Below are 14624 nucleotides of genomic sequence, written 5' to 3' on the forward strand. Positions count from 1 at the left end.
AGGCTCCTAAAAGACTTTTACTGCCAAGCCTCAGTGGGGGTAGCTCCCAGGACCCGGTGCACAAAGGGACTGAATGCTTGCAGTGCTAACCCTTATCAATTAATCGAAAATTTTGTCGACTACTTGATTAACAAATTACACAGTTCTTAACATCCCTACTTTCTTTCCCACTACTGTTAGAATGTTGGTCATTATAGACTGCAAGCTCTTCGGAGCAGACACCTTACCTTACCCTCCTGCACACATGGGCAGGGCCTAACACACTGTTGGCAGCATGAAATGCAAAATGAACAAATAAGGTTGGGCTCCTTGCTTCCTCCAGGCAATTAAATTCACACCATCATTCATTTGCTCCAATGATTACCAATTAGATGAATTTGTATTATTCACTTCCAACGAGAATGAAAGTGGAAAAAAAAAAGCCAGAGAAAATTATTTTACAAAATGCATTTTAAAACACTGCAGTGTTAGATAGCTAACTTCACGTATAAAGTGTTCATAGATTATATGGCCAGAAGGAACCCCCGTGATCATCTAGTCTGACCTCCTGTATAACACAGGCCATAAAACTTCACTGACTTTATTCATGTTTAAACTACAGCACATCTTTTAGGAAAGCATCCAAGCCCGATTTAAAAATTTCCCATAGTAGAGAATGCACTACAACCTTTGAAATGTTGTTCCTGTGGTTAATTACTTACTCTGTTAAAAATGTATGCCTTTCTTCTAGGAGATCTGAAAGGTTTACCGGTTCCAGTTAACCAGTGGGGGCTGGAGCAGCTCCCTATCTACCACAGGCAGGGGCTCTCCAAACCATTCAGAGCAGCCTCTGTCTGCAGCAGGCATGGGCACAATCACAGGCAGGAGCTTCTCCAGCTGTGGGAGGGGGGGACGGCTCCAAACCCTCCCTCCCCCGTCTCTCCTGTATCTGTCAACTATCACATTTAACTGACTGACCAATTAAACAGGATTTTACATCTCTACTTTCTTTTAGTGTGAATGTATTATCTAATTTCAATTTTCATACATTGGATCTTGTTATAACTTTTCATTCAATACCTCCTTTATTATGAAATTTGTTCCCCACATAGTTATTTATTAACTCTGATGATGTCACAGTTAACATTTTCTTGATTAAGGTAAGAAGATTGAGCCCTTGGTGTTTCTCACCCTTCAATCTCTCTCATAGCTCTCCTCTGAACTCTTAACATAACATTCTTGGGTGGACACCCAAACCGGACACAATATTCTAGTAATGCCAAATTCAGATGTAATATAATCTGCCAACTCCTTCCTAATATTCTCCTGTTCACCAATCCAAGAACTGCATTAGCACTTTTGGCCTCGGCAGTGCAGTGGGAACTCATGTTCATCTGATTATCCATCATGACATCCAAGTCCTTTTAAGAAAGTCACTGATTTCCACAATACAATTCCCTACCTTGTAAGCATGCCTAAACTATGACCTGAATGCTCATCAACTGGGAGAAAGGTATGCCACTAGTTGGGGTAGCATGACTGCGTTCATGACTGGTTTCTGAGATTTGGACTTGAGGATGGGACTGGGGATGAGAAAGTTTTTACAGAGGGAAGGGTGGGAGTTCAAATACAGAGCTGCAGCAAAACAGTTAGGCAGCTGGTTTGGGGAATGGGCTGCAAGCTAAGGGGTAGAGTGAAGGGATTTGTCTGAGGCAGAGAGTGGATGAAATATTTCAATGTATTAGTTTTGACTGGTAAAGTTAATTTACAAATATATATGATCAATGATAAGAAGAGTGAACTCATTACACAGAGTCTCTAAAATTCTAATCAACTGTATTGTATGTGGACCAGTAAAACTGACTTATGAATTTAGTTACATACACAGCAGGATAACAAACATCTGTAAAGAAGCAAAACCTGGAAAATTAACAAATGGAAACATTTATAATATGAAAACTAAAAGGTTCTTATTACAAAAGGAGCCATGTATCAACTGTGTGGGCGGACAAAACAATCCATATGGAAAAAGAGAAACTGAATCATTAGGACAGTGATAAATAGATGGCAACACTCTTGAACAAAAACTACAATGTGTCTTTTGCTTAAAATTAAACACAGAGAACTAATTATTTGACTAGGCACCAGTACGTACATTTTCTTACTTAAAATATATCCATATGGCAAAAAACAAAACAAAAAAAACAAAAACTGTTTACTTCTAGTCTATGACTTGCTTTTATACACACTATTCCTTGAATTTACTTGACTAATATAGTATGCTTGAATGAGTCATTGTCATGCTTAGCTGAAGTACTTAAGAGGATAAACAATGTTTTAGACACACAAGTTGTTCTGTTGTTCTGTTATTCAAGCTTGAATTATCAAGACCAAAGCATAAAACTTTTACAGATAACACTTACAGTATGTAACTGAGCCAAATACTGTTAATGTGATGTTAAAGCTATGCCTCTCCTCATGCTCACAACTGATAAACAGTGGAAAAAAGTTGCTTTAGTATCATGATGGTTACTAATTTTTCTTGGAGGATCACTTCACTCAGCATTAAGAAAATGAAGTAAAAAAAATGGTGAAATAAAAAACAAGTATTAATTATCTCACAGCAGTTACTCACACATGCCTCATCATAAGACACCACTTTACTGCTATACAAAGCTCAAATATAAAGGATAGGAGCTTTGCAGGCACTCAGCATTGCCCTGATACGGCTATCACTGAAGTCAGTCATAAAACTGATGCTGATTTCAGAGGGGGCAAATAGGCCAATGCCAAACCCTTTTGAAAATCCCACCAAAATAATTATTAGATGTTTATCCTTCTCCATTCTGCACAATGATGAGATGATCCCTCCCATAACTCAGGCTTTCAGCCATGTTGTCATTTTATCCCCTCTTTACTTCCACACCTTTCCCCAATTCCTGCTGTTTCTTCCAATGCAATATTTAGAAAAAATAACATCCTTCTGTCTAATCCAGTTGTCCATGCACTAGTTTTCCTATCCTGACTACTGCAAATGTCTGCTATGCTATTCTCTCTCCACTGCAGTTCAGTCCATCTAAAATACTGCTAACAAGTAATTTTACTTTCCCAGAGCTCAAAGTCTTCCTCCCCAACTTTATTCCTAATCCCACATAACATTCAAACCTTTACCTTACAAGGCACTCCATATCTCCTCCTTCTGCAAACAATTCTATCCTCATTTCCTTCACTACACCTCTCTCTTTCTTCATTCTCAGCTCTGCATCTTCTTGCCCACCATATCTACATTTAGAACATCAGTCTCTCCCTTTCCAAAACCTTTAAACATAAGCTTTTTCTACAAGGGCTTTTTCCCTGCACTTATGGCTACCATCTTCCCTGCTTTTTCCAAGGCCTGGCCTACACCTAAACTTATGTTAACCTAGCTACAACACTCAAGGTTGTGAAAAATTCACACCTTGAAAGATATCCTTGTGACGACCTAAGCCCCAATATAGACATCGCTAGGTCCACAGAAGATTTCTTCCATATACCCAGCTACTGCCTCTCTAGGAAAGGAGAAGGAATTGGGTGGGTAATAAAATGGTGGTGATTTACCAGGGTTAGCCCCTGGAGGGCTAGTGTCAATGTATTTACCTGTGTCTCCACAGGTACAGGCGATTGCAACTCCTGTTGGCCACGGATACCTGTTCCTAGCCAATGGGAGCTTCAGGAAGCAACTGGGACACCGCATACTACAGTTCCCATTCGCCAGGAATGGTGATCCGCAGCCAATGGGAGCCGCAATCACCTATACCTGTGAAGGCACAGATAAACATAGTGGCACCAGTCCTCCAGAGGCTAACCTGGCAAACTGGATCCATCCCACCCTGTCCTATAGTAATAGAAAAACCTCTTTCACTGTTGTAGCAAATGTCTGCATGACAGGAGTACAGCTGAAACTGTGCCTCTGTACAATTAATCAGACATCTTAATACTCCGTACTGTATTTTGAATGATTGTGTAACACAGCTCTCCTACAAAACTGCTCAATATACATTTAGGTCACCACACAAACAACTGTTACACCAAACTATTAAAAATGTATGGATTTACCGGTATGGAAATTTAAGCTTTCCTAAAACAGCTAATCAGTAATACAGTACATCCAAGAAAGGACAAAACTCCAAAAGTATTATCTAAAAAAGGAAGAAATTGAGCTTTTAAGAGAGATGTTTATTCTACTGCTCACAGACAGGGAGGAGAAGGGAAAACACAAGGGCTGCGTCTAGATTGGCATGATTTTCCGGAAATGCTTTTAACGAAAAAGTTTTCCGTTAATAGCATTTTCGGAACAGAGCGTCTAGATTGGCACAGATGCTTTTCCTCAAAAACACTTTTTCCGGAAAAGCGTCCATGCCAACCTAGACGCGCTTTTCCACAAAAAAGCCCCAATCACCATTTTCACGATCGGGGCTTTTTTGCGGAAAACAAATCTGAGCTGTCTACACTGGCCTTTTTGCGCAAAAGCTTTGTGCAAAAGGGACTTTTGCCCGAACGGGAGCAGAATAGTATTTCCGCAAGAAGCACGGATTTCTTACGTAGGAAGTCAGTGCTTTTGCGGAAATTCAAGTGGCCAGTGTAGACAGCTGGCAAGTTTTTCTGGAAAAGTGGCTGATTTTCCGGAAAAACTGGCCGGTCTAGACACAGCCAAGGAAAAAGAAATGTTTAGCTGTGGAGAGTTCTGAGGACTGGAGTGCAACAAATTTATCCTAGTGAAATTCCACTGAACATGTGGGCCCAGTACATGCAGAGTGTGACACAACTCTGACCTTTAAGTGGATGGTCAGTCCACATTGCTCAAGGTTGAAATCTGAACCAGCATTTTGCACCTTGATTATTCAGTTTATGAATGCATCTTATAATTAGAGATATTTCCCAGGCTACCACTTCCTTAACTTTCAAAAGCGCTATATTCACAGAATGTTACAGTATACAGTATTAGCAAGGGCAGTTAACAGCAAAACCTTTTATCTTCAAGCATGTGCAAAAACTGTTGATAATACATTGAGCAGGGCATTTCTTTCTTTCTTTTTTTTTTTTTACTGAAAAAAGAAACTAACCTTCTGCTCTTTATTTAAAATAAATTGTATTTTGGGGTACAGCTTGTAAAAGATACCCAATATTAATTTAGCCCCTCACCAATCATGCTTTCCGGTATGTTTTACAACATTCTTTTAGTTCTGTGACTGTCGAGCCTTCATTTTGTGATGCAATATCTTTCTGAAAGTGTGCTACTTTAGGACTTAACATTATTATACACTTGTAGAATGATATTACTCAATGAATCTGAACAGAAACTCTAGCTTTACAAAAGCTACTCTGAACCTAGTTTACTCTGCCACTTAAACAACGCAACTTAATAAATCCGAGATGAAACTACCTAGTAAAATTGAACACTACAACTAGTTTGTCTGCTACATAAACGCATCCTGTTATGAACTTATAGGCAAAGTGTATATCATATAATATTGTATTTTTTAAAAGGTAAAAGAGTTCTTTAACATACAATTATACGGAGACACTTAAGTCATCAAAACATCTTATTTGCTAACAGGAATCATTCCAGGGAAGAAATTCTATTGACACACATTATGTTCGCAACATAATTGATTTGACACACATTTAACTGAGTGAACGGTCAGTACTCCACTAGTAAAGCAAGCCTAAACAACAGCAATTTGTTCTGGAAGTACTTACTTCTGATGAGGTCACCATCAGTGCTATTTCCCCAGACAGACTGGTCTTGCATCTCTGACTGTATGCTTTGGTTATTGGGAGGTGCTGTTAAGTCTCTCTCTCCCGCAGCTGTATTCTCTGTATCACATTTTTCTAAATAAATTAAAAAAAAAAATTTATTTTCAAATCACTGATCTATGAACACATTTTAAAAGCTTCTTAATTAAATTAATTAATATAAGTTTACAAAACAGTGATAAATATTGTTACTTTTCCCTTTTAAATAATGCACAATAAAAGGGAATTTTCAACCAGTTTTCCCATCATTTTTGCTAATCTAATCTGAATAGTTCTTTAATGAAAGTCTTTCATTGGGCTTGCATTTACATGCAAACACATCTTAAAAGATAGTTTATGGCAAACTCTGTTTGGAATTTAGCAAAGTTTATTTACCTTCCAAAACAACATTAAACTTCTAAACGACACACAAAATCCAGTATTTTTGCCCATGCAGATGTGCATCTCGTGTGCAAACTACTTGCTATATGGGAATTTCACAAAAAACTACAGAAACTGTGCCAAAGGTCTAAAATTCAACATATGACTAAGGACTTATGTAAACTAGTAGCCAAAACAGATGGAGACAAAAATCCCATGGTAACAGAATTTTCAGTTATTGTTTTGGGGGTTTTTTAAGATATGAAAAGTCACTGTTGAATTAAAATAAAATTCTAACCACATTTACAAAATGATTTTAAACATGCTCCAAAACTATGAAAGCTTGCTCTAGGGTATTGCCCAAAAGATTTGTAAACCTTCTTTACAAGTACTATGGAATTGTTCACATGTAGTTTCCCAAATGAAGTTTCTTCCTGCTGACAAACAGAACCATTTTTGGAACATGAAAATTAAACAAAATCTTCCATAGGTATTTTCCACAGACAATTATTTTATTCACAACACAACAGTCATTGATAGACCACCAATTTAAAATCTATATCCCATGTTAAAATGGTTCATAAAATACTGCACTACAGTACTTAGATTTCAAGTGAAAATAATATTTCAAACTGTGTAACGTTTTTGGAATGTGTTTATAATGTGTACTACTTAAAGCTATTTTAAAATAAAGTGAACTATTACTTGTTGAAGGGGGAATTAATAAAGGAAACCTCTAAGAATTTCAAGCACTACATCTCTAGCAAACGCATAGATTTAAATAATCATTTTAAAATATTTTGCTCGTAAGTTAATCAAAGTAGAAAAATTAAGAATATTGTGATGCCCATCTTGAATTGCTGGTGTACAATTGATATTTTACTGTGTAGCGCTAACTATTTTGAATAAGCAGTAATGTTACAAAATCCTATTTTTAATCTTGATATAGTAGACAATATTAAAGAACAGTCCTACTGAAAGAATAACTGTATTTTGAGGCAGTCAAAATTCCAAATTAAAATTTTAGCCAAGTAAACTGAAATTTTCAGTGTAGAACCAGATGTAGAGTAAAATTTCTTTAGATGTCATCATACTTTCAGCAGCTGTCATTCAGAATTAAGCCAACAGCATCTTATTAGGGATGTAAAATCCAGTTTAATTGCTTAACTGATTAAACACAGTGTTTAACCGGTTAATCAATTAAAGGGAAGGTAAGCAGTGGGGCTGCAACCAGGCTGGAGTGCTCCTGCCTGTGGAGGGTCCTGTGGGGCTGAAACAGCCAATTGAAATAGCCTTTGAAGGGAGAAGCTTAGCAGTTAACCATTCACATCTCTACCTCCAATATATGAAATCAGCTATGGGCAGTGGAATAGTTTATGATTACTCTTAATTTTACTTCTCTCTTAGTTTTATAGTTATTTCCCAATTTTTTTCCATCGCCAAGTGTGACTGGGTATGAGCCTAGCCTGTTTATTAACCCCTTATTTACACAGTTTCTAGGACCCTTCCACCAGCCCCTAAGCCTGCGTGCACCAGGTCCTTTCCCTTTTTCACTCTCCAATGGACCTGACGATAGTCAGGCCTTGTCTTAAGATCGGTAGCAACGATCCACTGCCTGTTCTCGACAACCCTCCTCGCGTCTCAGGGAGACAGGGGGCCAGGCCCGCCCTCACTCGCGGGCCCCAACCCAGGGCCCTAAGAACAAGGACTTGCCTGTAGTCCTGTCTGACTGGCAGGGCTTTCCACCACAACACGCCAGCCCACAGGCTTAGTTCCGTCGCCCTGCCCTTGGGCTACTTCTTCCCCCCTTTTTGCCTAATTGTGGGCGTAACCAGTTCCATCACCAGTACTGGAGGACGCCGATAGCACCTCCCGTGGGGGCCCTACTCCCCCGCCCCTTTCACGGGGTTTGTTACGGTCCTCCCTTGCCTTATCTCCCTTCCTTCCCCTCTACCCCCTCCTGCTTTCCTGCCCCAGGGTTTAAATCTTACTGCCACTCCTTGTTGTCCCCTTTGGCGTCCTCCCTTCCCCCGCCCTCCGTTGTGTGCTCCACCCCTTTCCCTCGACGTGCTGACATCAGAGGCGTCAGTTCACACCCTGGACCCCATTTCCTCCTCCTCTTCCCATGCCACTGAAACCCCAGGGGGTTGTTTGCTGTGGTGCGCCCATTTGGGAGCAGCCGAACAGCCAGCGCATCGCCGATATCCCACCTCTCGTGCCGCAACCCAGGCGGCGACTGAGAGATCCATAGTGCGGGGCCAAGGAATAAACCATACTTGAACTCTCCCATTTTTGTTTCCATTGTTTGAAAAAACATAATATATATCAGTCCTGGGCAACCTGTGTCCCGTGGGGCACCAGCAGCCCACTTGGGTTCAGCCTATGGCCCACACATCCGATCTGCCTCCTCCGCTATTCACACTTGTGCACTGGAGCCTCGCACTTTCTATATCCCCTCCTGCTCCCAGCATTTTCAGAGCATTATGAATCTGCTCCCATCCCCAGCTCCTCTCTTCCCTCCAAGAGCTTAAATGCTGTGAATCAGCTGTTCATAGCTGTTCAAACTTTTGGAGGGAGGGAAGGAGTGGGAACAAAGTGTCAATCAGTGGATTCATGGTGCTCCAAAAATGTTGGAAGGGCCGAGGGGGGATTAACAAGTGTGGGTTTCCCGTGCCTCAATATGCAAGAGGCATGGAGGAAGGGGGCAGAGAGAGGACGTGGGGGCAGCAGTTGGAACCCCAGTGGGCTGTGGGCCACAAGATGCCCATCACTGTGGCTCACTGAGACAAAGGAGGACCATTCATGCAGCCCACTAACTAGTTTTTGGTTGCCCATTGCTAGTATATACAGTACACTGCCAGCCAGCACTACTTAATTAGCTATTGTGAGGACCAATCATGAAATTGTGATTAAATTGTCAACATCCAGGTATGAAGGTACACATTTAAAAAAGGCAGTTGGCAATTAACCAGAAAAATAACTCTTGATCTGAAGATTATCTAAAAATGAGTATCTTAAATTGCGGAAGGGACATCAAAGGACAAATATGCAGCATGGTACCATGAACTTCTACAAGTGAGGATCAGCCCACTACATGTCCATAGATGAAGTTGATCACATATTTTTCAAATTTCAGTGAAATTAATAACTTCTCATTTTCCTCTCCCTTCCTCTCCAGCTGAATATCTAAATTTAAATATTTTTAAAACACGAATTTGCCTCATAATTGAAAGCTTAGGCTTCTTGGATCGCATGATTCAGTTTCAAATGGAGAAACTTCTTGGATTGTATTACTTTCTTGTTTGTAAAGGTGCTGATAGAGTGAGCTAGTTGATGTCTAAGCACACGTGAAGATAAATATTTACTGAGATTAAAAAATTGTATTTGTATATATTGTGTTGTTTTCCTTTATTTTTGTATTTTGTTATGAAAGATGCATGAAAGCAAGGTCAATAAATTAAAGCATTACAATAACAATTACCAACAACCCAGGCAAATACTTAAATCTTCTGCTAATGTGTCATAACTTCTCAGAAAGTTTTCCCAACAAAGCCTAAAGCTGATACGTAGCAATTGCATGATCAGGTTGTAAACAGGTATACTTCTTTTTCACAGGTTTTCTGTAGTAATTTATAACACTTTTCAGTTTAAAACAAAGTTTGATCTTAAGATTTCTCTCTGAATACTAGCCTCCTCTTCTCCTTTACATTCTTCAGCCTATATGCAATTAACCCTGAAAAAAGAGCCAGAAAGAAAAGATTTGCTGTTCACAGCAGCTTGAGATAGAGAAAAAAAATCACTACACTCTACATTTAGGTGTTAAAATCTCAAGTAGAAATGTTTAACACTGCATAAATAAATAACAATTTATTCAACACAGAATATTTCCAAACTGTAGCATCCTAGATATTTTATTTGATATTCATTAAAATGCGTTCATCCACAAACCCAGTATCTCTTCAAACATTTGTAAGTTTTTCCAGATGATACAATAAAAGCATCATATTCTTACCCTGGTGATTATTTATTACTGTTAGTAATTTGCATTACTGTGCTAACTCAGGATCAAGTCTTTCTTGTGCAAAGAACTGCTGCTTTAAAAACCCAATGAAACCAACCAAAACAGATGGTCTGTACCCGCAAAGAGCTCAGAGCTGTATCCACAAAATGTACTTATGCACTGCAGCACCTCACTTCTAGCGTCCCAGTAGAATCCTTGGATTTCAGGAGCAAAATGGGCAATTAGGTGCCTAAATCCCTTTGTTGACCTAACCCTTACTATCTAAGGCCCTGAAAGAATTATAGAACTAGAAGGGACCTCAACAGATCATCTAGTGCAGTCCCCTGCACTCATGACAGAACTAAATATTAATCTAAATCATTTCTGAAGGGCTACGTCTACACCGGCCCCTTTTCCGAAAGGGGCATGCTAATTTGACAGGTCGTAATAGGGAAATCCGCGGGGGATTTAAAAACCCCCCTCGGCATTTAAATAAAAATGTCCGCCGCTTTTTTCCGGCTTTTAGAAAAGCCGGAAAAGAGCGTCTACACTGGCCCCGATCCTCCAAAAAAAAGCCCTTTTCCGGAGATCTCTTATTCCTACTTTTTTTTCTAAAAGCCGGAAAAAAGCGGCGGACATTTTTATTTAAATGCCGAGGGGGGTTTTTAAATCCCCCGCGGATTTCCCTATTACGACCTGTCAAATTAGCATGCCCCTTTCGGAAAAGGGGCCAGTGTAGACGAGCCCAAGATGTTTAGCTAACCAGCTCTTAAAAAACTCCAGTGATGGAGATTCCATAACTTCCCAAGACAATTTAACCACTCTGACTGGAAGTTTCTCATATACTGTACAAACTAAACCATCCTTGCTGTAATTTAAGCCCATTGTTTTTATCCTACATGCAGAAGTTAAAGAGAACAACTGCTTTCTCTCCTCCTCTGATTGCCATTTATGTACTTGAAAACTGTTTCTCAGTCTTCTCTTCTCTAGACTAAACAAACACAATTTTTTTAATCTTTCCTCAGGTCATGTTTTCTAGACCTTGAATCCGCTTCGTTGCTCTTCTCCACACTTTCCACAATTTGTCTATATCTTTCCTGAAACATGGCGCCCAAAAGTGGACATAATGCTCTAGTTGAGGCCTAAATAAGCATATAGCAGAATTACTTCACGTCTTATTTATAACACTCCTGCTAATACAACCAGAATGATGCTTGCTTTTTGGCAACAGTTTGTTCATATTTATCATATTGGGATTCACTATGACCCTAGATCCTCTTTGGCAGTACTCATTCCTAAGCAGTTATTTCCCATGTTGTATGTGTGCAACTGATTATTTTTTCCTAATTGGAGTACATGGCATTTGTTCTTATTGAATTTCACCCGTATTTACATGAGACCATTTCTCTAGTTTGTCCAGATTATTCTGAATTTTAATTCTATTTTCCTTAGCACTTGCAACTGCTCCCAATTTAGTATTATCTGCAGAGCTTTACAGATGTATTGCAGCACTGTGGACATGAATCATTTCACTGGAACTATGCATATGAAACTGAAAGCAGAAGTAGGTTTACAGCAAAAACTAGTTAGGCATTTATGAAAGTTTCTGTTTTTTCATTTGGTGCCATTTTAGAGAACCAACACTGACAATTATGAAGTAAACCAATTTCACTAAAAGAATAAGCCAGATAATTTATATTTGGAAACAAAGTATAAGTTTTCAAAAAGTTAGAGAAAAAAAATGAAATTGCCCAACAGTTGGAAAAAAAAAACCATACAAAAACTGGTACAGGTTGGACCTTCCTGGTCCTGCACCCTTGCAACCTGACTGGTCCAAGATGAAGGATTTTGCCAGAGCAGGGGCGGGTCACTCACACTGTGGCTCTGGGTCCTGCAGGGCAGCCGCACGTTGCGGCTCCCAGCCCCACCAAGCTACCACAGCTCCCAGCCCGACCGGGGAGCCTCACGCTGGGTCTCCCAACACCGCTGGGCAGCTCCACTGCCATACACGGGGACAGCCCCACAGGCCCTCCACCGGGTCTTTCTGGTCCAGCAGCATCAGTGCCAGACCATGGATGTTGCCGGACCAGAGAATCCCAGTTAACAGAGTTTCAGACTGTAGTAAAGTTCTATTATAGCAACTGAAGTAGTTAGCTGGAAGCTTAAGAATTTCTAGAAATCCCAATGAAGCAGGATTACTTGAGTCCAAGTCCAACCTGTATTGGACTTGAGTCCAAGTCCAACCTGTATGGATGCAGTATTTTCTTATGGCCCCAGGATTCAGGAAAGCATCCCTATGCACATAAGAACTGAAGCATGCAATGTCAATGGGATTTTGAACACATGCTTGAAGTTAATGATGCGCTTAAGTGCTTTCTTGAGGCACTGCACATTAATTCTTTCTTCATACACTAAATTAATCTAATTTTACATTTGGATGGAAATATATTTTACAGGGAAAGATGATGCATTTTTAGAATTTGTCTCTACGTCTGTTTCAATACTCTTCTGTAGATATTTGTAATGCTTCTGCACTACAGCCGGTCCCCGAGTTACGAACGCATCGACTTATGACCGTTCGTATTTGCGACCAACCTCCTATACAGCCGGAACGCAAGTTACGAACAAAAGCCGCACTTACGAACAGCGCGGCCTTAATGTAAGTGAACGTAATCCGATTTACGAGCAGATCGAGTTACAACCTAGTGTGTGGTACGTAACTCGTTCGTAAGTCGGGGACCGGCTGTATTCTCTGCTAATTAGGCCTCAACTGGACTACTCTGTCCAGTTCTGGACAACACATTTCAGGAAAGATGTCAACAAATTGGAGAAGGTCCAGAGGTCCAGATTAAAGGTCTAAAAAATATAACCTATGAGGGAAGATTAAAAGAACTAATGTATGGAAAAGAGAAGACTAAGAGGGGACAGCTTAATAAAAAGTCGTTGTAAGGACAAGGGAAAACATTATTCTCCTTAATCTCTGATAACAGGACAAGAAGCAATGGGCTTAAATTGCAGTAAGGGAGGTTTAGGTTGGACATTAGAAAAAACTTCCTAACTCTCCAGGTGTTTAAGCACTGGAATAAACTGACTAAGGAGGTCATCATTGGAAATTTTTAAGAACAGATTAGACAAACTTCTGTCAGGGATGAGCTAGACCATGGGTTCCCAAACTGGGGGGGCGTGCCCCCGGAGGGAGGCGGAGAGAAGTTCCGGGGGGGCACGAGGTGACCCAGCCCCCCCTTAAATCCCAGCACACTAAGTTTTGCTGCTATTTTTGTTTTCAGCTCCAGTCAGTCCCCCCCCCTTTTTTTGATCAACAAGTTTTGCTGTTATGGGGGGGGGGGAAGGGACAGAGGGGGAAGGGGCATGAGCATTTCTCAAAAATCATAAAGGGGGCATGATGCCAAAAAGTTGGGGAACCACTGATCTAGACGGTGCGTGGTCCTGCCACGAGTGCAGGGGACTGGACTTGATGACTTCTCAAGGTCCCTTTCAGTTCGCAGTGGTTGTGACATCGGCAGACCTTGCCAGTTCTTGACGAGGTGGAGGTGTCAGCTGAGAACTAATAAATTCATAGCTGAAAACCAGACCAGCTCATGTGTATGTTAATATTGAAATAGCTGTAAGTGTTTATAGAGTGTAAATACACCCTTTCAATTGGTTGTAAGTTTCTGCATTCATTAATCCTGCTGTAATCTCTGGATCCAACGCTTTAAAGTAACATGTAGTTTTTGCATTATAACTGTAAAAATGCCCTCTGTGAACTGGAGAGCACCTTGATGAGTAATGGTTTAACCTGTACAATTTTTTTTTTCCTTCTTGTAGTTAATATAGGCTGAGTTAGTTTAATGTAGGATTGATTACCTTTTGGTGTGCGATCTAAGGTACAAATTGATCTCAGGTATTTGACTGGTCACTGGGGTTTGGTACTAGGAGCAACCTGAATATTTTGTGATTTTTGGCATAAGTGACCCATTTATCATTCAATCCAGCTTGCCTAGGTGGCAAGATAAAATGGAGTGCCCAAGAGGACTGACTTATTTCCTGGAAAGATTGGCATAAAACTTCCAGTAACAATGTGAATTCCTGATCGGTGAAATCTAACTATAGAACCAGTTACAGGTGTCTGTCCTGAGGTTGGCACTTATACTCATGAACCACTCCCACAGTGTGACAGGCCACAAGTAGTGAACAAATCTAAACAAAAGTATTTACAAAGTCTGTGAGTCATTGACTCTTCTGAATATGATTATGCAATCCTTTAAAATGATAGTTATATATAATAGATGTAATTCAAGTTTCTTCTTACACATAGATTGCCTGTGGCCAAATCAGTGCTATGTTTTTTCCCAGGTCATTAAATAAAAAGCCTAATACTTTAGAAGATAAGTGATTTTATTTCAAACAAAAATCCCAATTCAAAATCCACATATCTTAAAAATAAAGTCATTTTCCTAAATCAATTATTTCACTGCCCAAACTTCAA

General features: G+C 40.0%; 1 protein-coding gene across 3 annotated transcripts in view; it reads right to left on the reverse strand.

Annotated features, from left to right (window-relative positions):
* The window catches only part of MDFIC (MyoD family inhibitor domain containing), an 89491-nt gene that overhangs the window by 71874 nt on the left and 2993 nt on the right, over positions 1–14624 (reverse strand). For all 3 annotated transcript variants that reach the window (XM_075929460.2, XM_075929455.2, XM_006122532.5), the window contains one exon: positions 5719–5850. In XM_075929460.2, the coding sequence (XP_075785575.2) occupies positions 5719–5850 (132 nt within the window). The remainder of the gene's footprint in view (positions 1–5718; positions 5851–14624) is intronic.

This window comes from Pelodiscus sinensis, chromosome 1 (genome assembly GCF_052426305.1).
Source record: "Pelodiscus sinensis isolate ZL-2025 chromosome 1, ASM5242630v1, whole genome shotgun sequence".
Lineage (NCBI taxonomy): Eukaryota > Metazoa > Chordata > Testudines > Trionychidae > Pelodiscus > Pelodiscus sinensis.